Below are 24564 nucleotides of genomic sequence, written 5' to 3'. Positions count from 1 at the left end.
CAGCTCTGTGTGTTCAAACTGGCTCTCTGTTAAAGCAAATAAGCTAGCTCCACTTCCAAACCTTTTACTTTGTGACCTTCCAAGTGTTTTTTTTTAAGCTGATAATTATCTGATTCTTTTTGGAAGGCCTTTATTGAAGCTGCTTCCTTTGCACTCTTGGGCAGTGCATTCCAGATCATAACCATTTGCTCCATAAAAGTCTGTTTCCTCATGTTGTTGCTGAGTCTTTTCCCAATCACTTATAAATCTGCACTTTATTTCTCTGCCAAAATCAAATGTTTTGTCCTATCTACTGTGTGTATGCAACTCTGTGTATCCAATGTTTATAGTATATTCAGATTTTGTCGATGCTTAAACATGTTGTGAAAACGTTATGAGGAAATTCAGTGATTCCTGGGTGTGCTGTTGACTTCTGAGAGGAAAGGTTGAACAGTTAGTGCCTTTATCCACTGGAGTTTTTGAAGAATGGAAAGCGATCGAACTGGAACATGTAAAATCCTGAGGGACCTTGATAAAGCTCAAAGGGCTGAGTTGCTCAATTCCTGTGTCCAATGATGAAAGAGGCCGACTAGAACTAGACAGAAACAAAAATAGAAGTTGCTGGAAAAGCTTGTGGCAGCGTCGTGGAGAGAAATCAGTTAGCATTGTGGGTCATGTGACCCTTCCTCAGAACTGAGGAACAAAAAAGGACAGTTTAAAAATAGGTCGTCCACTTAAGTCACAGGAAGAGAAATCCTTTCTTTGGAACTTTCTCTTCCGCAGAGAGCAGGCTGGCAGCAGGGTCTTGCGATATTTCTAAACACTGAGTTAAATATATTTTTGACTAACACGGTGGCTCAGTGATTAGCACCATTGCCTCTCAGCGCCAGGGACCCAGGTTCAATTCCCGTCTCAGGCAACTGTCTGTGTGGAGTTTGCACATTCTCCCCATGTCTGTTTGGGTTTCCTCCAGGTGCGCTGGTTTCATCCCACAGTCCAAGGATATGCAGCTTAGGTGAATTGGCCATGCTAAATTGCCAATTAAATGGATTAGTCAGGGGTAAATATATTCTGGATTAGTGGTGCTGGAAGAGCACAGCAGTTCAGGCAGTATCTGAGGAGCAGTAAAATCGATGTTTTGGGCAAAAGCCCTTCATCAGGAAAAGCCCTTCATCCTGATGAAGGTTTTTTGCTTGAAATGTCGATTTTACTTCTCCTCGGATGCTGCCTGAACTGCTGTGCTCTTCCAGCACCACTAATCCAGAATCTGGTTTCCAGCATCTGCAGTCATTGTTTTTACCCAGGGGTTAAATATAGATTGGCTTCTCTTCGGAGGGTCGGTGTGGGCGTGTTGGGCCGAAGGGCCTCTTTCCATTCTGTAGGTAATCTAATCTAACCTAATCTAAATACCGGGTGAAGCTAACTGATTATGTGTTGGAATATGGCATTATGGTCACAGACAAAACAATCATTTCTTGTTGAATGGAGGGGAATGACTTGGGGGTGGGGTGATGGGTAATGGCACATTCCTGTTCTAGTTTGTAAATCTTTTGAAACAGTTTAACCTGTTAGTCGAATTTCCCTTCTGCTGGGTTTGTGGTGATGTAGGAGGTTTCCCTGTGTTATGACTGCTGTTTCCCAGCTGGAGCTTCAAGGTTAAAGAGTTTAAGTCAGCAGCAACTATTTTGTCATGAATTCTGCCCTCGAATTTTCTTTTCAAGTTAGTTAAGCCCAGAATGCCTCACGAAATGTTTCTCAAGATACGTAAAAGGCTGGGGAACCCTCTTGAGGTGACTTTTATTGGAGATGTTGATTATCAGTTTAGACCTCATTTAAGTATTTGTTGCATTTTTTCACAACTTTTCTTGTTCGTTCTTCATTCATGGAATGAGGACATTGCTGACCAGGCAGTATTTAGTGTCCATCCTGAACTGCCCAGTTAAGAGTCAACCACATTGCTGTGGGTCTGGGGTCACATGTAGGCCAGACCGTCTAAGGAAAGTGGATTCCTTCTTTGAAGGATATTAGATGGGTTTTTTTTCCCCCAACAATTGACAATGGGTCATCATTTAGACTCTTTAATTCCAGATATTTATTGAATTCAAATTCCACCATCTGCTGTGGCAAGATTCGAACCTGGACCTCCAGAACATTCTCTGAGTCTCTAACTTAGGCCATCACCTCCCGATTTGCTGTGTAAGCGTAAAGTAAGATCTGGCGGCGTAATGCTCTCCCAGTTTTCAAGTACATAACTGAAGTGCTTTTGAAGCTTAGGAGGCACCTTTAAACTTAATGATTTTGTTTTAATGTCTTTGGCTTTCAGTTAGAAGCATGCCTCTATCAGGACTAGTGAAGTTGTTGTATCTTACATCATTCATTCCCACATATCCTGGTTCACATGCCAGCATCGGCTTAGAAATGTAGGAAATTCGGCAATTTCCTTGCCATGGTGACTGTAGGAGGAATTTGGGGCACCATTTGCTGGGACTATGTCAATTAATGTCTTAAAGTAGAGTTTCTTTCTAATTCTTAGTGATGTGTCTTCCCAATATGGCTCAAGAACAAATTAGCTTGAGTGGTTTCAAAGCAGTTTCTCGGGAGTATAGATTTGTTGAAAAACCATATAAGCAATTTGATGCTAAGTAGGCAAAGGAGATAATTGAATTGGTAGTCAAAAATGAAATTTCTGCAGTAAAGCAAGCACCTCAACCTATATGTATTATTAGAGCAAAGTAACAGGACCCCCTCCTGTACTTAACAATGACGACCAGTGATAAAAAGAGGGAAAGATGTTCCATCTTATAACACGCCCATGAAATTCCCTTGAACATGATATGAAAAATAGTGTTTCCTGCTATTTCATACTCTGTACTCCTAGTTAGCCCTTCCTAAGCCAGATGTAAAGCTGGTTTGTCAGTGAGTACCATTATGTGGTTTATCAGTGAGTCCCACTACTTTGCTGAACTTTCTTAGGAAATTTTGATATTGATACTTCAATGAAGCTTTCAGGCAGTCACTGTCGGTAACTTGTCACAAAGGTAGTCCTTTTTTTTTCAAACCTGTTCCTTGGCTCAAGGAGACACTGTCCTTGAATTTTTTCAGAGGGGCAATAAACTGGGTGTGGCTCCGATCAGTCTGGTTTGGTACAGAGGTGAAAAGGATTTTGAGAGGCCTTTTGTTTATATGTAAACAGATGAGACTTCAGGCCAAAGTGGTCATGTTTTAGAAGTGACCTGTATAAGGAAAGGGGAGTGGTCAGCTATTTAGCTGAGCTGAACTGTTTTAGTTCAGTCTTGAACCAGTTGGAGGTTCAAAAGGGAGCTGTGTGGAAACTCTCTCTCTTTTCTGCCCTTCAACTTCAACCTGTAAGCAGGTGTTCCTTATACTGGGTTTTAAAGGGAGTTTGCTTATTGGGACTGTTGTGTATATTTGGAACAGCATAATTAAGTCTAGCTGGATAGGTTGAGTTCTGTAAGGGTCTTTATTCTGTTCTTTGTGTTTCATTGGTTAATTTTGTGTATAAAGTTTTTTTTTTGTCTGTTTTAAGATCTAGTGGTCAACCTAGCTATCTTAGTCTGGGTAATTTTCACTGTACACTTACTGAAACAAATTGAAAAGTTAGGTGTAGGGCTGCCTGCTTAAGAATGTTTTGAGTGGTTTGGCCTAGTCCATAACAAACTGCCTTCTCCCCGAATCAGTTGTACGTTGGATGAAAGTTGACAAGCAGCTCATGAAAGTATGTTCAAAAATATTCAGTAACTTAGTCCGGAAAAGCTGGGGCAGGTGATTGCTCAGAATAATTACCAAGGATTCTAGCGGCCTTTTCTTTAATGAGGTCATAAATTTAAAACTGTTTCCGCAGACGTGATCACGGTGGACTAATCAGTGGTTGCCAATTGAGATGTGCAGAGCTAGAAATTATCTCATCAGCTACCAAAATGAAGTTCCTGTGCCAGAAGTCAATAGGCAAATCTGTGTTCATTAGAATGATTAACTCCATAGGGCAGTTAACAAGGGGTGAGCTATTTTCTAGTTTTTAAGCTGAAAAAGATGGATAGTTTCCATTCCAGGGTAACTCCTCAATTTCCCATGTTGAACAAATCTGCCAGTTTTTGCCCACTCACTTGTCCTGCCAATGTCCCTGTGAAACTTTCCCTTCCTATTTACTTGGCTTATTGTGCCTCCCTGGTTTGGCGTAATTATTCTCTTTATTCCTTCATTTAAGTAATTGATTCGTGTTTAAAAATGGAACTCAGTTACATATCCTTCGGGAACACCAGAAGTCCGATCCTACCAATCAGTTCTGACTGGGAGAGTGGTACAGCAGGATAATGTACAGTGTGCCAAGTCATGTGAGACTTGGGATGACTAACCCAAAGGGAAAACACAATCTGTTAACTGGAAGATGAGAACTTTATGCAGACCTGACCTTACGTTAAACTTGATCCAAATAGAATATGGTGTTTGCCTTTGTTTGCTCATTTAATTAGCATCGGAGGCTGAGAGGTGACATTATAGAGGTTTGTAAAATCATGAGGGGCGTGGATAGGATAAGTAGACCAAGTCTTTTCCCTGGGGTGGGGGAGTCCAGAACTAGAGGGCATAGGTTTAGGATGAGTAGGGGAGATATAAAAGGGACCTAAGAGATAACTTTTTCACAGAGAGTGGTGAGAGTATGGACTGAGCTGCTAGAGAAAATGGTGGAGGCTAGTACAATTACAGCATTTAAAAGGCACCAAGGTGGGTGTCGGAATAGGAAGGGCTGAAAATGTGTTGCTGGAAAAGCGCAGCAGGTCAGGCAGCATCCAAGGAGCAGGAGAATCGACTTTTTTCAGGGCTCATGCCCGAAACGTTGATTCTCCTGCTCCTTGGATGCTGCCTGACCTGCTGCACTTTTCCAGCAACACATTTTCAGCTCTGATCTCCAGCATCTGCAGTCCTCACTTTCTCCTAGGAATAGGAAAGGTTTAGTGGGATATGGACTAAGTGTTGGCACATGGGACTAGATTAGGTTATTATATCTGGTTGGTCTGGGTGAGTTGGACTGAAGGGTCTGTTTCCGTGCTGTAAATCTCTATGACTTTAGCAGTGCACACTTTCTTACAGATGACATTTTATTGGAAAGAAGGTGGGTATGCCCAGCATTGTCATAGAGTCTACAGGATGGAGCTAGGCCCTTTGGTCCAAACTGGTCCGTGCAGACCAAAATGTCTATCCACGCTAACCCCATTTCCCTGTACTTGGCCCATATCCATCAAAACCTTTCCTATCCGTGTATTTGTCTGAATGCCTTTTGAATGTTTTTAATGTACCCACCTCAACCACTTCCGCCTGCAGCTTATTCCATATGCGTACCACCCTTTGTGTAAAAAAAAAATTGCCCCTCAGATACCCTTTTGTTCTTTCCCCTCTCACCTTAAACTGATGCCCTCCAGTCCTCAATTCCCCAACCCTGGGAAAAACAGTGCATTCAACTATCCATACCTCTCATGATCTTCTACACCTCTGTAAAGGACCCCCTCAATCTCCTACCCTCTAAAGAAGAAAATCGCATCACAAATTCTATCAAAAATCCGAGTGGTGTATAAGTAGTTTTGTTCTGGGAGTGAGTATTAAAGTCATTTCTTGCAAATTTTCCCAGTTGAGATTGATGGTCAAAGCAGGACGACATAATGTTTTAAAATGGTAGACTGAGTCCAGTAACTGTCAAAGGGTGATGTCAAGGTTCGATGTTGAGGAAAGGGAGGGGTGCCATAGTTTGGAAGTGTTGGAAAAATGTGTCAAATGGGTAACTGTGCACAGAGTCTTGATTTTCAGCAGTGCTAGACTCAATGAAATGAAGAAATATTGAGCTGTCGGGTAAACCAGTGGGTGGAGTAGTTGAGCGCATGAATTTGTTTGCCTTCTGATCCACAAAAATGTGCTCTAGGATGAACAGGTCCATTCAACAAGAAGATACCCCACTGAAGGATCAAGAAACACACAACTTTCTTTTTTACATTTCATTGGAATTTCCTGCAATAGGACTCTGGATTCTGGGAAAATTGCACTCAACATCACGTTAATATCCAAGCTTTATTTCACTATTCATGTGAGTTATCATTCTCTGCTTGTAACAGATTTAATGAGGACGTGGATGCCATTGCAGGTACTCAAAACGCATTGATGTGGTGGTGCACAAATTTAAAATACATCTCGCCTTTAATTTCAGCACAAAGCTTTCTTTGTCAAGTCTTGTATGTACACAGGCTGTTTAACGTGCATGAATGCTTTGGTTAATGCATCAGACCAGGATGAAATCACACAAAATGCATTAGAAATAGGAATTATGTAAATATCAGTCCACTTCACGTTTGTTTTACTGTAGTTAAGATGTTTTCAGTTGTGTGTCCATTGCTGTGTAATATTTATGAAAAAATGCTTCCAAAGTATGTTTGTTTTACTGTTGGATTTACACGCATCTGCTCGAGATTTGGGTGCACAGTTGATTCATCATCAGAGCCTCAAAAATCTTTGAAAGGCTTTTGTCTCGAGGTTGTGCATGCCTTTGTGGTCATTGAGATAGTCGGTGAAAGAGTGGTTTTACTGATAAGTTGATTAATGATTGGATAAATGTGGAAGACTTTAGCCTTCAGTTCAGAAGTTTGATGCTGACTAAAGTGAATTAAAATAACAGGCACTGAATCGTTTTGCCTATCACCTTATTACATTAAGCATAGGTCAGCCAAGTAGGGCGAAAATATCCTGCGGTTGATATTTGTTGATTATTACACTGTAATATTAAATGGCATGCTACAATATAATTGTGCATATGACATGAAATGTTTTAAAGTGGATTTGAGGCCAATGAGAGGCTCATGTAACTCTTTGATTCACAGATTGTTCAAGATTTGAAAAATAGCCATGTTGCTAAAAAGTTCAGACTGGCCATCAACAGGAGAGAGGGGATCTGTGCCATTGGTGGAACATCTCTTCAGTCCAGCGAAGGAACCCAACATTCTTATTCAGGTATCCTCTCCTCCATTGCATCACTATTTTTGTGAAATGTGACTGGAGTTTTTTTTTCTTTCTGCGCAATCCACACCTTAGGAATGAATCAAAAATGTTTTCTTGCAAGTGTTTACAAATGTGAATAACTTGACATGTTTAAAATCCCATTGTTTTCCCTATTTATCACCTTTATTTTGGTTAGTATTATTTTATCCTCTGTTACATTGATAAGTGTAGTTCTGAAAAAGGGTCACCTGACTTGAAATGTTAACTCTGCTTTCTTTCCCCAGATGCTGAGTTTCTCCAGCAATTTGTTTCTATTTTCAGATTTTCAGCATCCGCAGGTTCTTTGTTTTATTTCAGTGCATGATGCTATTGCATTGACCCACTCTCTTAATTGTAAACAGTTGCTTAAATATGTTCAGGGATGGGGTGTTAATTAGCAGCTATTAAAGTGGCACTCAATCCAACAAGGGTTTTGTGGTACACCGATGATGTTGCTATCTCTGGCCCAGAAACTCTGAGATCAACCCCACCTGCCCCGGAATTGTCAACTTGTCAAAGTACTGGCTCCAGTCTTATCCTTCAACTAACTTTCAGGAATATAACCATTAGTTAACCTAAAGAATATTGGTTGTTATTCCTCGTACTTTTTGTTACATTTAATTTTGGTAAAAGCTTAGTTGAGACTTAGCTTTCAGTTCTCCCTGTTAAAACTATATGCAAGAATTGTGTGATTCCAAAAGAAAACTTGTCTTTTTGGGAATGAAGGTGATGAGGACAAATACTCCATGTGCGACACCAGGCTTTTTAAAGGGTAGCATTGAAGTGGCTATTCCTGGATTGACTCTTTGCCTGTTCACTTATATGTGATGGTTGACCTGATCAAGTATTTAGAAAAAATAATTCCAAAAGTAAGTAAGCTGATGTTCTGTGGTTTATTTATTCATTCTGTGCCCAATCTTTGATGCAGCTATCCTATTACTCTGACCATTGTTTTTGAATCTGCTGCTGCCATCTTTTTCAGATACTCACTCCAGATCCTCACTCAATGTGAAAATCTTTCTCCTCATCTTGCCTCAGTGTCTTATTGTAAATTATCTTAACACCAATTGTCATTCTCCCCTCTCCTGAAAACTATTCTTCCTCCTTTTTGTATCCAATTGTTTCATGATTTTGCACAACTCTTGAATCTTTCCTTGACCAGCTGTACATTGAATTGAAGAACCCAACATCTTTTGTCTCTTTAAGGAACTGAAGTCCCTCAGTTCTGGTAGCTTTATGGTATATCTCTGAGATATGCAGGAAATGTAACCACTAAAGTTAAAAACAACCAGCTGCTGTCTAAAGTAGCAGGGAGTTATTGAGCTGTTTCTATGTTTTCTCCTTGCCTTCTGTCTTTGTTATTCTTGTGCACTGTTATAAAATTACAGTGCCAGAAGAAAATGGACACGTGATATATATAAATGATTTCTTTGTCTCACTCAACTGTGTTTGAAATCCAACCAAGTGATGGAATGAAGATAAACTACCCTTCCTTTCCTAAATTTGTTTGAACATAAACTGCAGCTTTTCTTGTAGCTAAACCCTTACTGTTGTTTATTTGGGTTAGAAGGCCAGATATTGCAATATATATGGAAGCTGAATAACGGTGAAGCAACAGACTGTGTCAAAACACACTTAATCTAAGACAGTTCAGGCCTGTCCATCCAGGCCGGTGTGTTGTTTAAAATTATTCATTCATGGGATGTGAGCATCACTTGATATCCCTGAATTCCTTTGCAAAGCTGGTGATGGGTGACCTGGCTGACCTGCTGCAGTTTGTGGGGTGAAGGTGCACCCATGGGGCAGGTAGATGAGAAATTCCAGCTTTTTGCCCTAGTCAGGATTGTGTAACATGGAGGAAAATTAAAAGGTGAACATTGCATGTCCCTGCTCCTGCCCTTCTGGGTGGCATGAATTGGAGTGTACTGCTTAAAAAAAAACACAAAATAAGAGCAGTAACTGCACCATTTGGTTCTTTGTGAGCCTATTCAGTTCAATCATTAGGTGATCTGTCTGTTTTGATTTCCACATTTCCCTGATAAACTTATGCATTTTCTTCATTAGGGAAAAGAATAAATGTACTTTTGCTTTAGAAATAGTCAATGATGAACATCTCAACTCCCCCTGCCCCCCCCCCCAACCAAATACCATATGAGGCAGTATGTTGTAAAATCACAAAGGCTTCTGAGGGGAAGAAAAAAATCTACTCATCACCTTCCTATGGTGGTGATTCCTAAGGTCAAAACAGTGTTCCCCAGAACTGGACTGACTCCTGAGAAGAAACATGTTTTCACATTCAGTCTGTCAATACATTCGGGTTCCTATACACTTCAATCGAGCCACTCCTCCTCACTCTTCTGACCTTCAGTGGAAACTCCCAGTTTGTCCAACCTCTCCTCAAAAGATAACCTGTTAATTCAAGGCAACAATTTAATGCACTCCCTCTGAACTGCCCCCAATACGTTTTATACTCTTTCTTAAATGAGACCAAAGCTGTCCACAGTACTTGACATAGGGTTTCACCAATGTCCTTTTAGCATCCCATCCTTACTTTTTCTTAAGTGCCTCTCGTGATGGTATCCCATTTGCCTTCTCTTTACATGCTGTACCTTGGTATGCCTCACTGGAATAAGACACGAACTCCAGCTCTAACATTCCTGGAATAAAGGATTTATACTTGCTATGATGGAAGTCAAACGGAGCCCTCCCTGAATCTTGCAAGATTAATACCAACACCTCCCACCACTGAGGATGGCAGCCACCATTTAACTAGGGGCACACCTCGGGACCATCAGCAGCACATCATTCACCCCAGCGTGGGCCCAGTGCATTACAGCTGCTTGTGTAACCATCTCCATCCAAAGCCACTCCACCCCAATGATGGCCTAACAGCTGTGACTGTGCCTGACTTCAAAAATCCAAATTCTCAATGCTGTAGAGAAGAACTCCATTTTGAGATGCTGCATCCACACGAGGCTGTAAGGCACAAAGCACAGTGGCATTGCTGTTGCTTTGGCTAATGCCCATGATTGAATGGGGCTTCTCAGTTACCTGGTTCTAAGAAGAGCATAACCAAATTTTCGGCATGCCACATCTGGCTTCCCGGACTGACATCAGGTTTGCCAGTTACCAGGACGTTGCTGCCACAAGTTTGAAACCAGGTCAGACTGAACGATCACTCATTTGCTAATTCTGCCACCCGGAGGCCAGAGCCACCCCAATTTCCAGCTGAGGTGGGCTGTTTATAATGGGAACCTGCATGAGCTGGGGGAACGTTCAGTTACAGTTAAGGCAAATTGACAAGAATACAAAACTGAGTACCAGTGATGCCAACTGTGGACAGCGATGTTACCCTAGTCTATTCCTGAATTCTCTCTCAAGTCAACAGAGAAAATGTCCATTCCTTCACCATCTATCTCACCTTGCCTAGTTAAACAAGAAAGTACTCCCTTCCCTGAAGGCCTACTGGTGTTATCGCTAGACTATTGATGCAGAGACTAGGTAATATCCTGGGGACCCAGGTTTGAATCTTGGCATGGCTGATGGTGGAACTGAAGAGTCTAATGATGACCATGAATCCATTATTAATTGTCAGAACATTTAGGTCTCAGTTATTTTTAGGAAAGATACCTATCATCCTTAGTTGGTCTTGCCTACATGTCACCCCAAACCTACAGCAAAGTGGTTGACTGTTAATGGGCCTCTTCAGGATGGGCAATTAAGGCTGGCTTGGCCAGCTATGTTCACATAATGTTGATGATAATAATTAGTTTAGCACCATGAGAAGAATGTGATCATTTCGTATTGATCTGCTTTTTTTTCTCTTGAATGAATAGAGGAAGAAAAGTATGCATTTGTTAACTGGATAAACAAAGCCTTGGAGAATGATACAGATTGTAGCGACGTGCTGCCTATGGATCCCAATACAGATGCTTTGTTTAAAGCTGTTAATAATGGCATTGTACTCTGGTGAGTCTCATTGTTTTTATTTTAACGTGTTGTACTTTTATTCATCAGTGGCGGCTACCCGGGTGCTATTGACCTATTTGATAGAATCACTACAATGTGGAAGCAGGTCATTCGGCCCATCAAGTCCACACTGACACTCTTAAGAGCTTCCTACCCAGATCCACCACCCCCCATGGCCAATCAATCCCTCCTTACAACAAGCAATTTAGCATGGCTAATTCACCTAGCCTGCATGTCTTTGTGTGGGCTTCCTCACATAGTCCAGATGCAGAGAAAATGTACCAACTCTACTCCCAAGGCTGGAATCGAACCCAGGACCCTTGTGCTGAGAGGCAGCAGCGCTAACCACTGTGCAACAGCTGAAAGTGCTGGCAGTGATTTTTTCATTGACATAATTCTCTTTCTAAACTCTTATGAGTCAACTCCTTCACTTGTTCTGACCATTTTGTAAAAGAATGGCTGATCTGCATCTCCGCTTCAATTGCTCATCTTTGCTCCATATCCTTTAGTACCCTTACAGAGTAATACATCTTCATTTCATTTTGAAAATTCAGTTGACCTAGAACATCCATAACCTTTTTGTTTTAGGAATGGTGTAAGGTGTACATGTTGCAGATCCAGATTTCTATAGGAGCCTTTATTTCTTTATGTGGTGTGGTGAGGGGTAGAGAAAATGCCTCCTGGTTTCACTGCAGATGATGCCTGGTTCTGATTTTGAAAATTGTTTCCTCATGTTCTGAATTCCCACATCAGAGAACATAGTGCAGAATCAGAGAATCTGTCAAGTTCCTTTTATAAATTAACACCCTCAACTGGATTACTCTCGATCATCTAAATTCAAGAGAATGTGGGCCTCGTTTAAGCACCCAGTCCTGGAAATTTAACCCTGGTGTCATTCTGTGGCTTGACTCCTGCATATATGAGGAAACTGGTTTGGGTTTCACATAGCGGTGCTAAACTGTTAGCTGCCACCTAATTTGAGATGTGCTTTCAGTAAGTTGCATAATACCCCAGCGCTGAGTGACTTAGAGTCATAGACATTGTCATGGAAACGTGTCCTTCAACCCAACTTGTCCATGCCGTCCAGTTTTCATGATTTAAACTAGTCCTATTTGCCTGCGGTGAGTCCATATCCTTCCATACCTATCCCATCCATGCTCCTGTCTAAATGTTTCTTAAATAATGCGGGGTTGCCAGTGTTGGACTGGGATGGACAAAGTTAAAAATCTCACAATGCCAGGTTATAGTCCAACAGGTTTATTTGGGAGTACTACCTTTGGGGGGAAGGACCAGCGCCCTGAATGCTAGTACTTCCAAATTAATCTGTTACACTATAACCTAGTGTTGTGATTTTTAACTTTCTTAAATGATGACAACATAAGATATGGGAGCAGAAACTAAGTCATTCAGACCATTGAGTTTGCTCTGTCATTCAATCACAGCCGATACGTTTCTCGACCCCATTCTCCCACTTGCTCCCTGCAACCCTTGATACTCGAGAAACTATCCTTTCGGTCTCTAATATACTCAATGACCTGGCCTCCACAGCCTTCCATGGCAATGAATTCCATGGATTCACCAGTCTCTGGCTGAAGAAGTTTCTCCTTATCTCCATTCTAAAAGTTTTTTCCCTTTACTCTAAGGCTGTGTCGTTGGGTCCCCAAGTCTCTCCTACCAATGGAATCATATTCCCAACATCCACTCTGGCGAGCCCATTCAGTATTCTGTACGTTTCAATTGGATCCCCCTCATCCTTCTAACTCCATCGAACATAGACCCAGAGTCCTCAAACATTCCTCATATGTTAAGTTTTTCATTCCTGGGACCATTCTTGTGAACTTCCTCTGGAAACACTCCATGGCCACTGCATCTTTCCTGAGATAAGGTGCCCAAAACTGCTCACAATATTCCAAATGTGGTCTGACCAGAGCCTAAAGAGCCTCAGAAGCACATTCCTGTTTTTGTGTTCAAGTCCTCAAAATAAATGCCACCATTGCATTTTCCTTCCTAACTACTGACTCAACCTGCAAGGTTACCTTGAGACAATCTGGACTACAACTCCCAAGTCTCTTGGCACTTCAGTTTTTTGAATTTTCTGCCCATTTAAACAATAGTCCGTGCCTCTATTCTTCCCACCAGGGTGCATGACCTTGCACTTGCCCATGTTGTACTCCATCTGCCACATTTTTGCCCACTCTCTTAACCTGTCCAAATTATTCTGCAGTCTCCCCATCTCCTCAATGCTATATGTCCCTCTACCTAGCTTTGTATCATCTGTAAAGTTAACCAGAATGCCCTTGTTCCTTCATCTCAATCATTACTGTATAAAGTGAAATGTTATGGTCCCAACACTGAGCCTTGCGGAACACCACTTCTCACTGGCTGCCATCCTGAGAAAGACCCTTTTATCTCTACTCTCCTCTTTCTGTCAGACAAAGAAGCTTCTATCCATGCTAGCACCTTGCCTCTGACACCATTGACCCTTATCTTACTCAGTAGCCTCCTTGTCAAAGGCCGCCTTGAAGCCCAGGTAGTTAACATTCATTGACTCTCCTTAGTCCAACCTGCTGTTACTTCCTCAAAAAAATTCTAATAGATTTGTCAGGCATGATGTCCCCTTGGTGAAACCATGCTGACTCTGCCCTATTTTACATACACTTCCAAGTATTCAGAACTCTCATCCTTCACAAAGGATTCCAGGATCTTGCCCAAGACTGACGTTAGGCTATTAGGTCCTTCTTTTGCCTTACTCCCTTTTTAAACTGGGGTGTCTTGTTAGTGGTTTTTCAGTCCTCTGGAACCATCTCTGATTCTAGAAATTCCTGAAAGATCACCACTAACGCCTCTGCTATCTCTTTAACTATCTCCCTTGAACTGTGGGGTGTAGTTCATCTGGTCCAGGTGATTTATCCACCTTCAGACCATTCTGTTTATCTAGCACCTTCTCCTTGGTGATGGCCACCATACTCAACTCTGCCCCCTCACTATCTTGTATTTTGGGATATTACTCATTTCTTCCACTGCGAAGACAGATGCGAAGTAATTATTCAGTTCCTCAGCCATTTTCTTGTTCCCCACTACTATCTCTCCAGCGTTAGATTTCCAGCTGCCCAGTACCCACTCTTGTCTCTCTCTTGTTCTTTTACATATCTGAAGAAACTCTTAGTCTTCCTTTTATATTATTGGCTACCTTACCATTATATTTTATCTTCTCCCTCCTTTTTTTTCTGTTATTGCCTTCTGTTGGTCTTTGTAAGCTTCCCAATCCCCTGGTTTCCCACTGCCCTTTCACCACATTGTATGCTTTCTGTTTTGCTTTTATGCTATTCTTGACTTCCCTAGTCAGCCACGGTTGCCTCATCCTCCCTGTACCATGCTTCTCTTTCCTCAGGATGAATCTCTGCTGTGTCTCCTAAATTACTCCCAGAAACTCCTGCCATTGCTGTTCCACTTTTTCCAGCTAGGCTCCTCTTCCAGTCAATTCTACCCAGCTCCTCCCTCATGCCTTTGTATTTGCCTTTATTCAGCTGTAATACCGTTACCTCTGATTCTATTTTCTGCCACTCCATTTGCAGAGTAAATTAAATCATCCAATGATTGTTACCTCCTAAAGGTTCCTTCACCTTAAGCTCCCTTATTAGGTGCCTCATTGCACAACATTAAATCCAGTATTGTCTGTTCCCTAAAGGGCACCACCACAAACTGCTCCAGAAAGCCATCTTGTAGACGTTCCGCAAATTCCTTTTCTTGCAATCCGCCACCAACCTGATTTTCCCAATCCATCTGTATATTGAAATCCTACCTGAGCATTGTGATGCAATTTGCTAGAATTCTAGTCCCAGCATGATTCGGATGAAGCCTGTCCCATTGGAACAGGTCTCTTCTTCCCCACCACTTGGTGCTAATGTCCCATGAATTCAAACCAATTTCTCCCACACCAATCTTTGATTCATGCATTTACCTGCTTAATCTTATTGACCCTGTGCCAATTAACTTGTGCCTTGGGTACTAATCTGGAGACTATTACCTTTTATGGTTCTGCTTTCTAATTTAGTTCCCTTAGCAGAATCTCTGTCCTAGGTTTATCTGTCATTGGTACCTACATGGACCGCGATCACTGGATCTTTTCCCTCCCATCCCAAATTCCTCTGCAACCCAGAGGAGGTATCCCAAACCAGAGTACCTGGCAGGAGACACAATGTTCGAGACTCTCGATCCTGAACATTGTCTATGCCTCTAACTATTATATACACAATCATGACAACATGTCTGTTCTCTTTCCCCACTTGAATAACTCCCTGCTGCAGTCAGTCGGCTCATCCTCCCTGCAGTCCCCATTTAGGGAGCAAAACTCTTGAACCTGTTGGACAAGGACAGGGGCTGAGGCTCCTGCAGCTCTACCTCCTGGATTCCATGACCTGCCTCACTCACACTGTAACCTGCTGTTCCTGACCACTGGCTGAATTAGAGTGAGTTCGTCCATCCAAGGGGTGTGACTGTTTCCTGAAACACCGCGTCCAGGGAACTGTTCACCCCTGCAATGTGTGGCAGTGTTTGAAGCTCAGACTCCTGCTCATCGATTCTGAACAGGAGTTCTGCCAGCAACCAACCAACATTTACGACAGGCATGGTCACTGAGAACCACAATGGGGTCCACAACATGCAGAAACAACACATTACCTGGCTCTCCATCCTTATTTTAATTAATTAGTTTTTAATTTTGTAGCTGTTTTTATATCCCTGCTCATGCGAGACATCACCAAGAAATAAGCTGGATTCACTTAAACACAGATTAAAAGTTAGCAGACCCCCCCATTAGCCCTCCTGTGCTGTCACTTGCCAATGAAATTATACTTGCAGCACCTCTGGCAACCTGTTCCAGACACTCCTTGTCCTCTGTATGAAATAATTGCCCCTCTGGACCCTTTTTATTTCTAGCCTCCCACCTTAAACCTCTGCCCTCGAGTTTTAGACTCCCCTACCATGGGTAAAAAACAGCTATCTACCTTGTCTGTGCCTCTCATGATTTTATATATCTGTCAGGTCACTCCTCAGTGTCCTTTGTTCCAGGGAAAAATGCCCCAGCCTATCCAACCTCTCCTTATAACTCACTCAGGTATGGGAATTTCCCAGCGACTGACAAAGAATTAAGCCATGACACAATTTTGCACATTGCTGTAACCAACAAGTTCTGAGCAGCCACTAAGCATTACTTACTAAGTACCTAATTTGCTAAACCACAGGAAATGTATTTGCCCCATTGACTAATGAACAGAACGGAAAATCCCAAGGCACGTTTTTCCATTGTGCTACACTCAGTGATGTGCAGTCTTATGGATAGGATTCTGCTATAAAGCGTGGCCCTTTTCTCTCTGCCACACAATGGTAGGTCACCTCATACCCTTTTGAAAGTCAACCTCCTGAGAACCATCACTCGCACTTGCTATGGCCAGGCTTCCTCTGTTGAGTCTTTGTTCTTGAAGTCCCTACAAATTCCATTTGTTCAAACAGAGAATCTGTTCTTACCATTGTTCTGCCTGGTGGTTAACACAAAACTGTATTGGCCTCAGCACAGTGTATTTTTAAAAATATTTTTCTCTATATTTCAGTGTGGATTGAATTGGAAAAATAATTAGTTTAAAAGCCAAGGATTATTGAGGGACTGCTGCACTTTTTAAAAGCAAGTTACCCGACTCTCATTGTGATTGTTGTTTGCACAACTAATTGTGCAAGTAGGGGAATTCTAGTTACAGGTGAGCTGGGATCGAAGCATTATAAGCATCATGGTCAATTTATCTCCCCTCATTGCTGCTGTGAGCTGTGGCTTTAAATGAATAAGTCAGAGACCTTTGTAAGTGGGAACCAGTCATTCTGTGCCTCCAGTAAACAAGTGAAAGCACCTGGAGCAGGAAGGTCAAGAAATAGCATTCTGGTCATTGAAAAAACACATCTCTGCAAACGCTGTGGGCAGGGACCACTGCACTGCCCCTCTAGTCTTTGCCTCCATGCTTAACACCCAAGTGTGTAGATTCGTAAAGAGTTTTAGACAGTAGATTATATGTCTACAGTTCATAATTGTTTATTTGCAGCTAAAACTAACTAACTTGTGGCAATTAGTAAAACTTGTTAAATGCAGTAATATGGTCTCTGCTTTTGGTTGAACTAGATCCAAAAGGGAATTCTATGTACTCGATAAAGTCTTTAGTTTTTGTAATGAATCCAGGAATACTGGGGCCTGATTTCCAGTGAAGCATAACAGCAGCAGGAATGGTTTTGCTCTTCTGAACCAGCTATCTTTGACTGAGGATGATTTTTGTGTGCGCACTGTTCTTTTCTTAGGATTTGAGCATCCATCATTTGCTGCTGCTCTTTAATTAGCCTGGAAACTGATTTGCTCGATTATTTCAGAGGGCACTTGAGAGTTGGCTGCATGCCCAGTCAGACCGGCTGTGACCGTATTTCCTGCTGAAACATTGATTCTCCTGCTCCTGGGATGCTGTCTGGCCTGCTGTGCCTTTCCTGTGCCACACTTTCCGACATATTTTCTTTTTTTTTGTCCAGGTGTGAAAACCGATGCTTTTTGTGACTCCTCATCTGACCTCTGTTCACCAAATCACATTGTCTGTCTCTAGAAACAGGGTCCTCTCTCGCTTGAAGGAATGCAGAGACTCAGTGCCCCCTTCATCATCTACTGAATCTGAGTCTGCTATTCTCTGTACAAAGATTTGCCATCTGACATTTAACTGAGATCCGGCATTTACATGTGTTGAATTTCTGACATGGAACCTCACAAAGCTAGTTAGCCATCTGGTTGATATGAGCTATGGATCAGGAAGAGTCAATTTACAATGCTATTTGAGAATTGTGCTTATTATCCCAAGTGAAACAAAAGTTTTGGCAAGACCATAGTGCAAAAATCTACCTTATCACTCCAGCATTTGGAGCAATTTGCTGGAAATATTTTGGGGAAAGTAAATCATTCTGTGCTGTATCATTTTGTGATTGAAGCTCACTGCCAAGATACGGACAAACTCCATTCCAGTTCAAGCAAATGCAGAATCTGACCCCAGTGGTTACCAATTAAATATTGCAACACTCTGACCAGTGAAACTAGCTTATTGACAAACTTGCAAAGTAAAATGAACTTTGTAGCCCAGTGAAATAGTTGTTACAGGTGGAGAGCATCTCCGATCTGTTCGAATACTATCATCAGTATTGATTATTGCCACTGTCTGCTACGTTTGTATTAAGGATGCTGCACAGTGTCATCGGAGTCCTCAAAAATTCAGCCTCCTTGCTTTTTGTAACTGCTAAATTTGAGAAGCAGCTTTTCAGTCTTATCTAGAATGAGTTTCTTTTTTAAGAAAATCTCTTTGTGATTTTAAAAACACCTTTTGAGATGTTATATGCTGCTCTGTCTTGCCCTGCAGAGGTCGTAGTGGACCACTTAAGAGAGTATCAAGAGTCTGCAGTATGGCTTGGGATAGGAGGTGTAGGCTAGAATGGAAAGGGGTGGTGGGTGCTCTCCCTTAGAGGATTTAACTAAACTAGAGACATGGACAGCTTTTGTGGTCATTTATTGGAACTTCAGCTGGAAAGTAATGCAATTTAGTGACTTCAGCAGCAGAACTCCTCACCAACGATAGAGGTTCAAATGCAAGAGAATACTTCAGATGATTTGATGAAGCTGCCTGGAACTGAAATGATATGAGCTTTGATATTCAGAGTGGTTTTAAAAGTTTGAATTTGTTGACATAACACTCAGTGGATTAAACTCTGCATGCTCGCCTGTCAGCTGCTCTCAACTGTAGTATTATTTAGAAATCAGATGATAAGTTTGGTTTCCCATTAATAATGTTCTCCTGCTTCACTTCCAGCAAAATGATTAACCTCTCTGTGCCTGACACAATTGATGAAAGAACGATCAACAAGAAAAAGCTCACAGCATTCACTATGCAGGTAAAAGATTAATGATTACCACAGTAAATAATTTCAGGGATAATGGAATTCTGTGTTTGTAATGGTGTTTGGAAATGCAGTACTACTTTACTGGAAAAGTTCATTCTTCCTACTTTGTTCAGTTTCTACTTACAAATTGAAATTTCTTTCCTCGTTTTTGAGAGGCAAGTAGAAAATAGAATGACTTGGGACATGGTCAAGTCATGGAATCCGTCACCTGATCAGTAAGATCTTTGTTCTTTTTCCTGCAAATGAAACCTTACCTGGGTAGGGGTCGTCTTGAGTTCTTTTTATCATTTAACTGTAGATCTGAAGGAAAAGTGAAGGTAATAGCACCAAATGGTTAGTAGTTTTGAAGAATTGGGCTGAGTAGCCTCCTATGAGTAAAATTCTATGATTGTTTTGCCATTCTCAATAAAGGTCGAATCACCAGGCTTTGTAAATCTTTCTGGGTTTAACTTGCGAAACGTTTGATCAATTGCCACATTTTCAATGGCAGCAGAACTCAGTCACAGATACACAGTATTCATCAAGATTTGTAGCCACATGTTCAGCTATTACCAGGCAATATCTCCTCCAACGTTCTCATTACATACTCCACCTCGCAGTCTGGTGGCTCACTCTTTATTTGGAGGGAGGGTGTTGTGATATTCATTGTGTTGATGAAGAATGATCAGCTAAGGAATCTGTCCTCACATTGTACACAAGAGATGATAACATGGCACTCAGTCACACCATGTACCTGCGGAGGATTTGTGAATCCTTCCCCCTTCCTCTTTTCTTAAAAGATTCTTCTTTTCAAAAGATATTCCTCTCTGGTTACAGGAGCCTGTATGCTGCTGCTTTGTGGACAGTACAGTGTCACCTGTTGCCTGTACAGTGTCACCTGTTGCCTGTACCGACATAGCTGCCTGATGAAGGAGCAGCACTCTGAAAGCTATTACTTCCAAATAATCCTGTTGGACCATAACCTGGTGTTGTGTAATTTTTCACTTTGCACCAATATTTAGTGTATAGGCTCTGACATACCATCTACATAGGAATCACAGCAATCCAATGGCATAGGGCGCAACCATTTTAACAAAGGTTTCTTTATCAACAAATTAATTTTGTAGCTGTTTTGAAATTTCATTTCTGAAGGCATTTAGCTGCTTGAACCTGACTCTGCACTCCTCCCAATCCTCTTACCTATTATAAACTCGTTCAGTGTGTGCAGGTGGGACTAGATTGGGTTTGGATATCTGGTTAGCATTTACCCTAATTTACTTTGCCCTATTATTGGTGCGTGTACTTTCAATTGCTTATACTCTGGAATTCCTTCCTGACAACTTTGTTTTTTCTCCTGAATCTACCTGTTGAAATCTTCGCAGCAGAGGGATGTTACAATTCAGAAGCAAGTTGCTCAATCCAAAGTGCCTGTTCCCACTTTGATAGAACAATACAGTTAATCCTAAACCCCTGCTTTTAACCCATGGTCCTGTATATTGTTCATCCTTCAAATTTTCTTTTGAATAATTGCAATGATGATGCATCTATCACCTTATTTTTAGATGATGTATGTTTGGATCACAGTGACAAGCTGTGCGACAAGAAACAAGGTTTCCTCATGTTGCCTCGAGTTGCCTTTGCAGTTGCCTTAAATCAGTGTCCTGTGGCTATTGATGCCTTTGTCACTAGAAATAGTTTCTCCTTTTTATTCTATAAAACAGCACTTGACTGTACACCTCTTTTCAAAAACACAATCTCTGCACAATCTTTTCTGCTTGAGGAAGAAGCTCAGCCTTTCACTTCAGTCTATGGGGGGGAGACAGTGGTAACGTCATTAGGTTGTTAACCCAGATGCCCAGTTTGGTGAAGTGAGTTCAAATCATACAAGCGCAGCCAGTGGGATTGAAATTTTGTTCATAAACCAGGAATATAACCCTTCGGTCCAAATCGTCCATGCTGACCAGATATCCCAACCCAATCTAGTCCCACCTGCCAGCATCAGCCCATATCCCTCCAAACCCTTCCTATTCATATACCCATCCAAATGCCTCTCAAATGTTGCAATTGTACCAGCTTCCACCACTTCCTCTGGCAGCGTATTCCATACACGTACCACCCTCTGTGTGAAAAAGTTGCCCCATAGGTCTCTTTTATATCTTTCCCCTCTCACCCTAAACCTATGCCCTCTAGTTCTGGACTCCACGACAGGGAAAAGACTTTGCCTATTTACCGGATCCATGCCCCTCATAACTTTGTAAACCTCAGCCTCCAACACTCCAGGGAAAACAGCCCCAGCCTGTTCCACCTCTCCCCAGAGCTCAAATCTTCCAACCCTGGCAACATCCTTGTAAATCTTTTCTGAACCTTTTCAAGTTTCACAACATCTTTCCGATAGGAAGGAGATCAGAATTGCACGCAATATTCCAACAATAGCCTAACCAATGTCCTGTACAGCTGCAACATGACCTCCCAAGTCCTGTACCCAATACTCTGACCAGTAAATGAAAGCAAACCAAACGACGCCTTCACTATCATATCTACCTGTGACTCCATTTTCAAGGAGCTGTGAACCTGCACTCCAAGGTCTCTTTGTTCAGCAACACTCCCTAGGACCTTACCATTAAGTGTATAAGTCCTGCTAAGATTTGCTTTCCCAAAATGCAGCACCTCGCATTTATCTGAATCAAACTCCATCTGCCACCTCTCAGCATGCTAAGGGAGGGAGGCAGGGAGTGGGGAGGGTTGGTTCTCAAGGAGATGTGTGAGGCAATTATTTTTTACACAAAGGGTGATGGCTGCCGAGAATGTGCCAGGGAAGGTGGCAGAAGCAGATACAACAGCAACATTTAAGAAGCATTTAGACACATGAACAGGCAGCAAATACAGAGATATATCCCACCTGAGGCAGATGGGATTAGTTTAGAATAGCATCATGGCTGGCATAGATAGGGTCCTGTGCTATCCTATTCTATGTTCTAATGAACTTAAACGAAGGAACTACGCCACTCTTATCCAGTCTGGCCTGCATGTGACTCCAGGCCCATGACAATGTGATTGACTTAGACTGTCGTCTAAAATAGGCAATTAGAGACAGGAAGCAAATGGTGACCTTGCCAGTGATACCCACATCTCTTGTAAGAATGACAGAAACTGAGCACAAAATCCCTGTTCACTCATATCATCGTCATAAGTCTGATCTGCATCCTTGTCAAGATCTTGAAATCTGCTTTAAAACATGGTACTCTGAATGGAAAACATAGACCCCAGAGTGGGGCCTAACAGGTTTTCATAAAGAGTCAAATTGCTTGCCTCTGTATTCCATTTCTCCATTCGTAAAGCAAAAGATCCCTTATGCTTTTAGAGCAAGCTTTCAGCCAGTCTTGTTAATATTGCCTACTTTGACTTAGTGTTGAGTTTTCTCTGATATATTTCTGAGGAATTTTATGATATTTTGCTATGTTTAAAGATGCTACATAAATGCAAGTTAATGTTGTTGCGTGAGATTTACTTAAAACATTACTGTAATCTTGCTTCATCAGGAATGTACTGATTTCAAACAGACTATGTAAGAAACATTCCTTCACTGTCTTATCATTTTGGCGGGAGTATAATCTTGCAAAATATGTACAGGGCCGAACCCAGCCAAAGACAAGGTTTTGTAATCATTCAAGCCTTAGCGAAATCTATTTATGTTACTATCATCAGATTTCTTTAGGCTATCAACTAAATACTCAGTGCAGCTTCTTGAAAGCTGGAAGATTTGGGAGAAAAGGGCTGGATCTTGTCCATGGTGTATTCTCAAGCTAATTGATTTGTGGAACAAAGACATAATGCAAGGTTGATGTAGTCACCTATTCAGTTTGGTACTTTCATTCAATTGAGAAGTGACCTGAGTTTGGCTTCTCTGCTCCTTATAGACAGACTGGGCAAGTGTTCCTGAAACCATGATCAACCTCTGAAATGAACTTTGGAAAACAAGTTGGAGAAAGCCATACTCTTGTGCTATATATTTACATTTTGGGTAATTGTTTGCAGGCAATCACAAGTGGGTGAATTGTTGTCAACAAAAGTCATTAATTTGAAGATGTAAGGGCAGTCATGCATCATTCAGGTCATTCACCAACTATGATATTGAGGATCTTCTCCCAGCACAGTGATTCTGTTAAGGATCTGTCCTCCACTTGAGTCCTATCTTAGCAATGAAATGAAAGGATGGTCTTGGAGATAGTGAACATTAGTTTGTTTCCCAGCTTCATGCTGTACTCCATCAATGTGCCATGTCTAACCTCCGAACAGTTGAGTATTAAATGGTGTTCTGAATTTAATGTACACCCTGAGAAGATATCTGATCATTTTTGTTCACATAGGAAAATCTGAATCTTGCTCTGAACTCTGCCTCTGCCATTGGCTGTCACGTTGTCAACATTGGCGCACAAGACTTGAGAGAAGGAAAGCCCCATTTGGTCTTGGGACTTCTGTGGCAGATTATCAAGATTGGGCTGTTTGCTGACATTGAACTCAGTAAAAATGAAGGTAAGAGCCCATTAATAAATGATGGGGATAGTTGGTTGTGGTCAACATCCCCAATAATGACTATCAACACGACAATACAATACGAGTTGTAGTTTTCCATACAACTAGTCTCCAACAGGAAGTTGAGATATTTTAATTGAGCAGTTCTCTGCGTTCTGTTTTTAAGAATCATTGGTGTCTTTTGTTCTCAAGGCTGTTTCTTGTGACCTTGTCCAGGAGTGTGCAAAATGAAAAGCTTCAACTTTATGGATGTAGGTTTGCTCACTGAGCTGGAAGGTTCATTTTCAGACATTTCGTCACCATACTAGGTAACATCATCAGTGAGCCTCCAGATGAAGCACTGGTGGTGTAGCCCACTTTCTATTTATGTGTTTAGGTTTCCTTGGGCTGGTGATATCACTACCTAGTATGGGGATGAAATGTCTGAAAATGAACCTTCTGGCTCAGGGAGCAAACCTACGTTCAGAACCTCAACCTGAGCTAAAAATCTTCTCAAAGTGCTAGCTTTAACTTTATCTTCACTGCCACACTGTCTCTGGGGACGTGAGAAGTAAAGGACAACTGTCACTAGTGATACAGAACGTAAACTGATTATTTCAAGACTGGGAGGTGAAAGGCAGCCTAATAGCATGACTTATAACATTCTATTTTACAGTTTCATATTGTATCCACCACAGCTTAGTGTCATTTGAAATTATACTTAATGTCAGTGCCCCAAATTGAAAGTCCAGTCCTTGCTATTTTCAGGAGTCAGCATAGAAGAAGCTACAACAATTGTCACTTGGTTTTGGAGGTCCTCAACATGTGTTGGAAATAAGGGAAGATATGGCACCAGTAGAGTTGAGAGTGTGGTGCTGGAAAAGCACAGGTCAGGCAGCATCCAAGGAGCAGGAGAATCAACATTTTGGGCATCAGCCCTTCATCAGGAATGAGGCTTGTGGATTGGGGGGGCTGAGAGATAAATGGGAGGGGAGTGGGGCTGGGAGGGGGAAGGCAGCTGGGAATGCAATAGGTAGATGAAGGTGGGAGAGAAGGTGATAGGTCAGAGCGGAGGGTGGAGCGGATAGGTGGGAAAGACGCAAGACAGGTCAAGAGGGCAGT

At 41.8% G+C, this 24564-nt stretch overlaps 1 protein-coding gene across 3 annotated transcripts in view; it reads left to right on the top strand.

The window, feature by feature from the left end:
• Positions 1 to 24564, top strand: part of pls3 (plastin 3 (T isoform)) — a 115090-nt gene that overhangs the window by 59334 nt on the left and 31192 nt on the right. For all 3 annotated transcript variants that reach the window (XM_060832599.1, XM_060832601.1, XM_060832600.1), the window contains exons 4-7: positions 6858 to 6987; positions 10851 to 10983; positions 18861 to 18942; positions 23298 to 23463. In XM_060832599.1, coding sequence (XP_060688582.1) covers positions 6858 to 6987; positions 10851 to 10983; positions 18861 to 18942; positions 23298 to 23463 — 511 coding nt within the window. The remainder of the gene's footprint in view (positions 1 to 6857; positions 6988 to 10850; positions 10984 to 18860; positions 18943 to 23297; positions 23464 to 24564) is intronic.

Source organism: Hemiscyllium ocellatum, chromosome 11 (genome assembly GCF_020745735.1).
Source record: "Hemiscyllium ocellatum isolate sHemOce1 chromosome 11, sHemOce1.pat.X.cur, whole genome shotgun sequence".
Taxonomy (NCBI): domain Eukaryota; kingdom Metazoa; phylum Chordata; class Chondrichthyes; order Orectolobiformes; family Hemiscylliidae; genus Hemiscyllium; species Hemiscyllium ocellatum.
The sequence above is the reverse complement of the archived record's forward strand: the minus strand, read 5'-3'. Positions and strand labels throughout refer to the sequence as shown.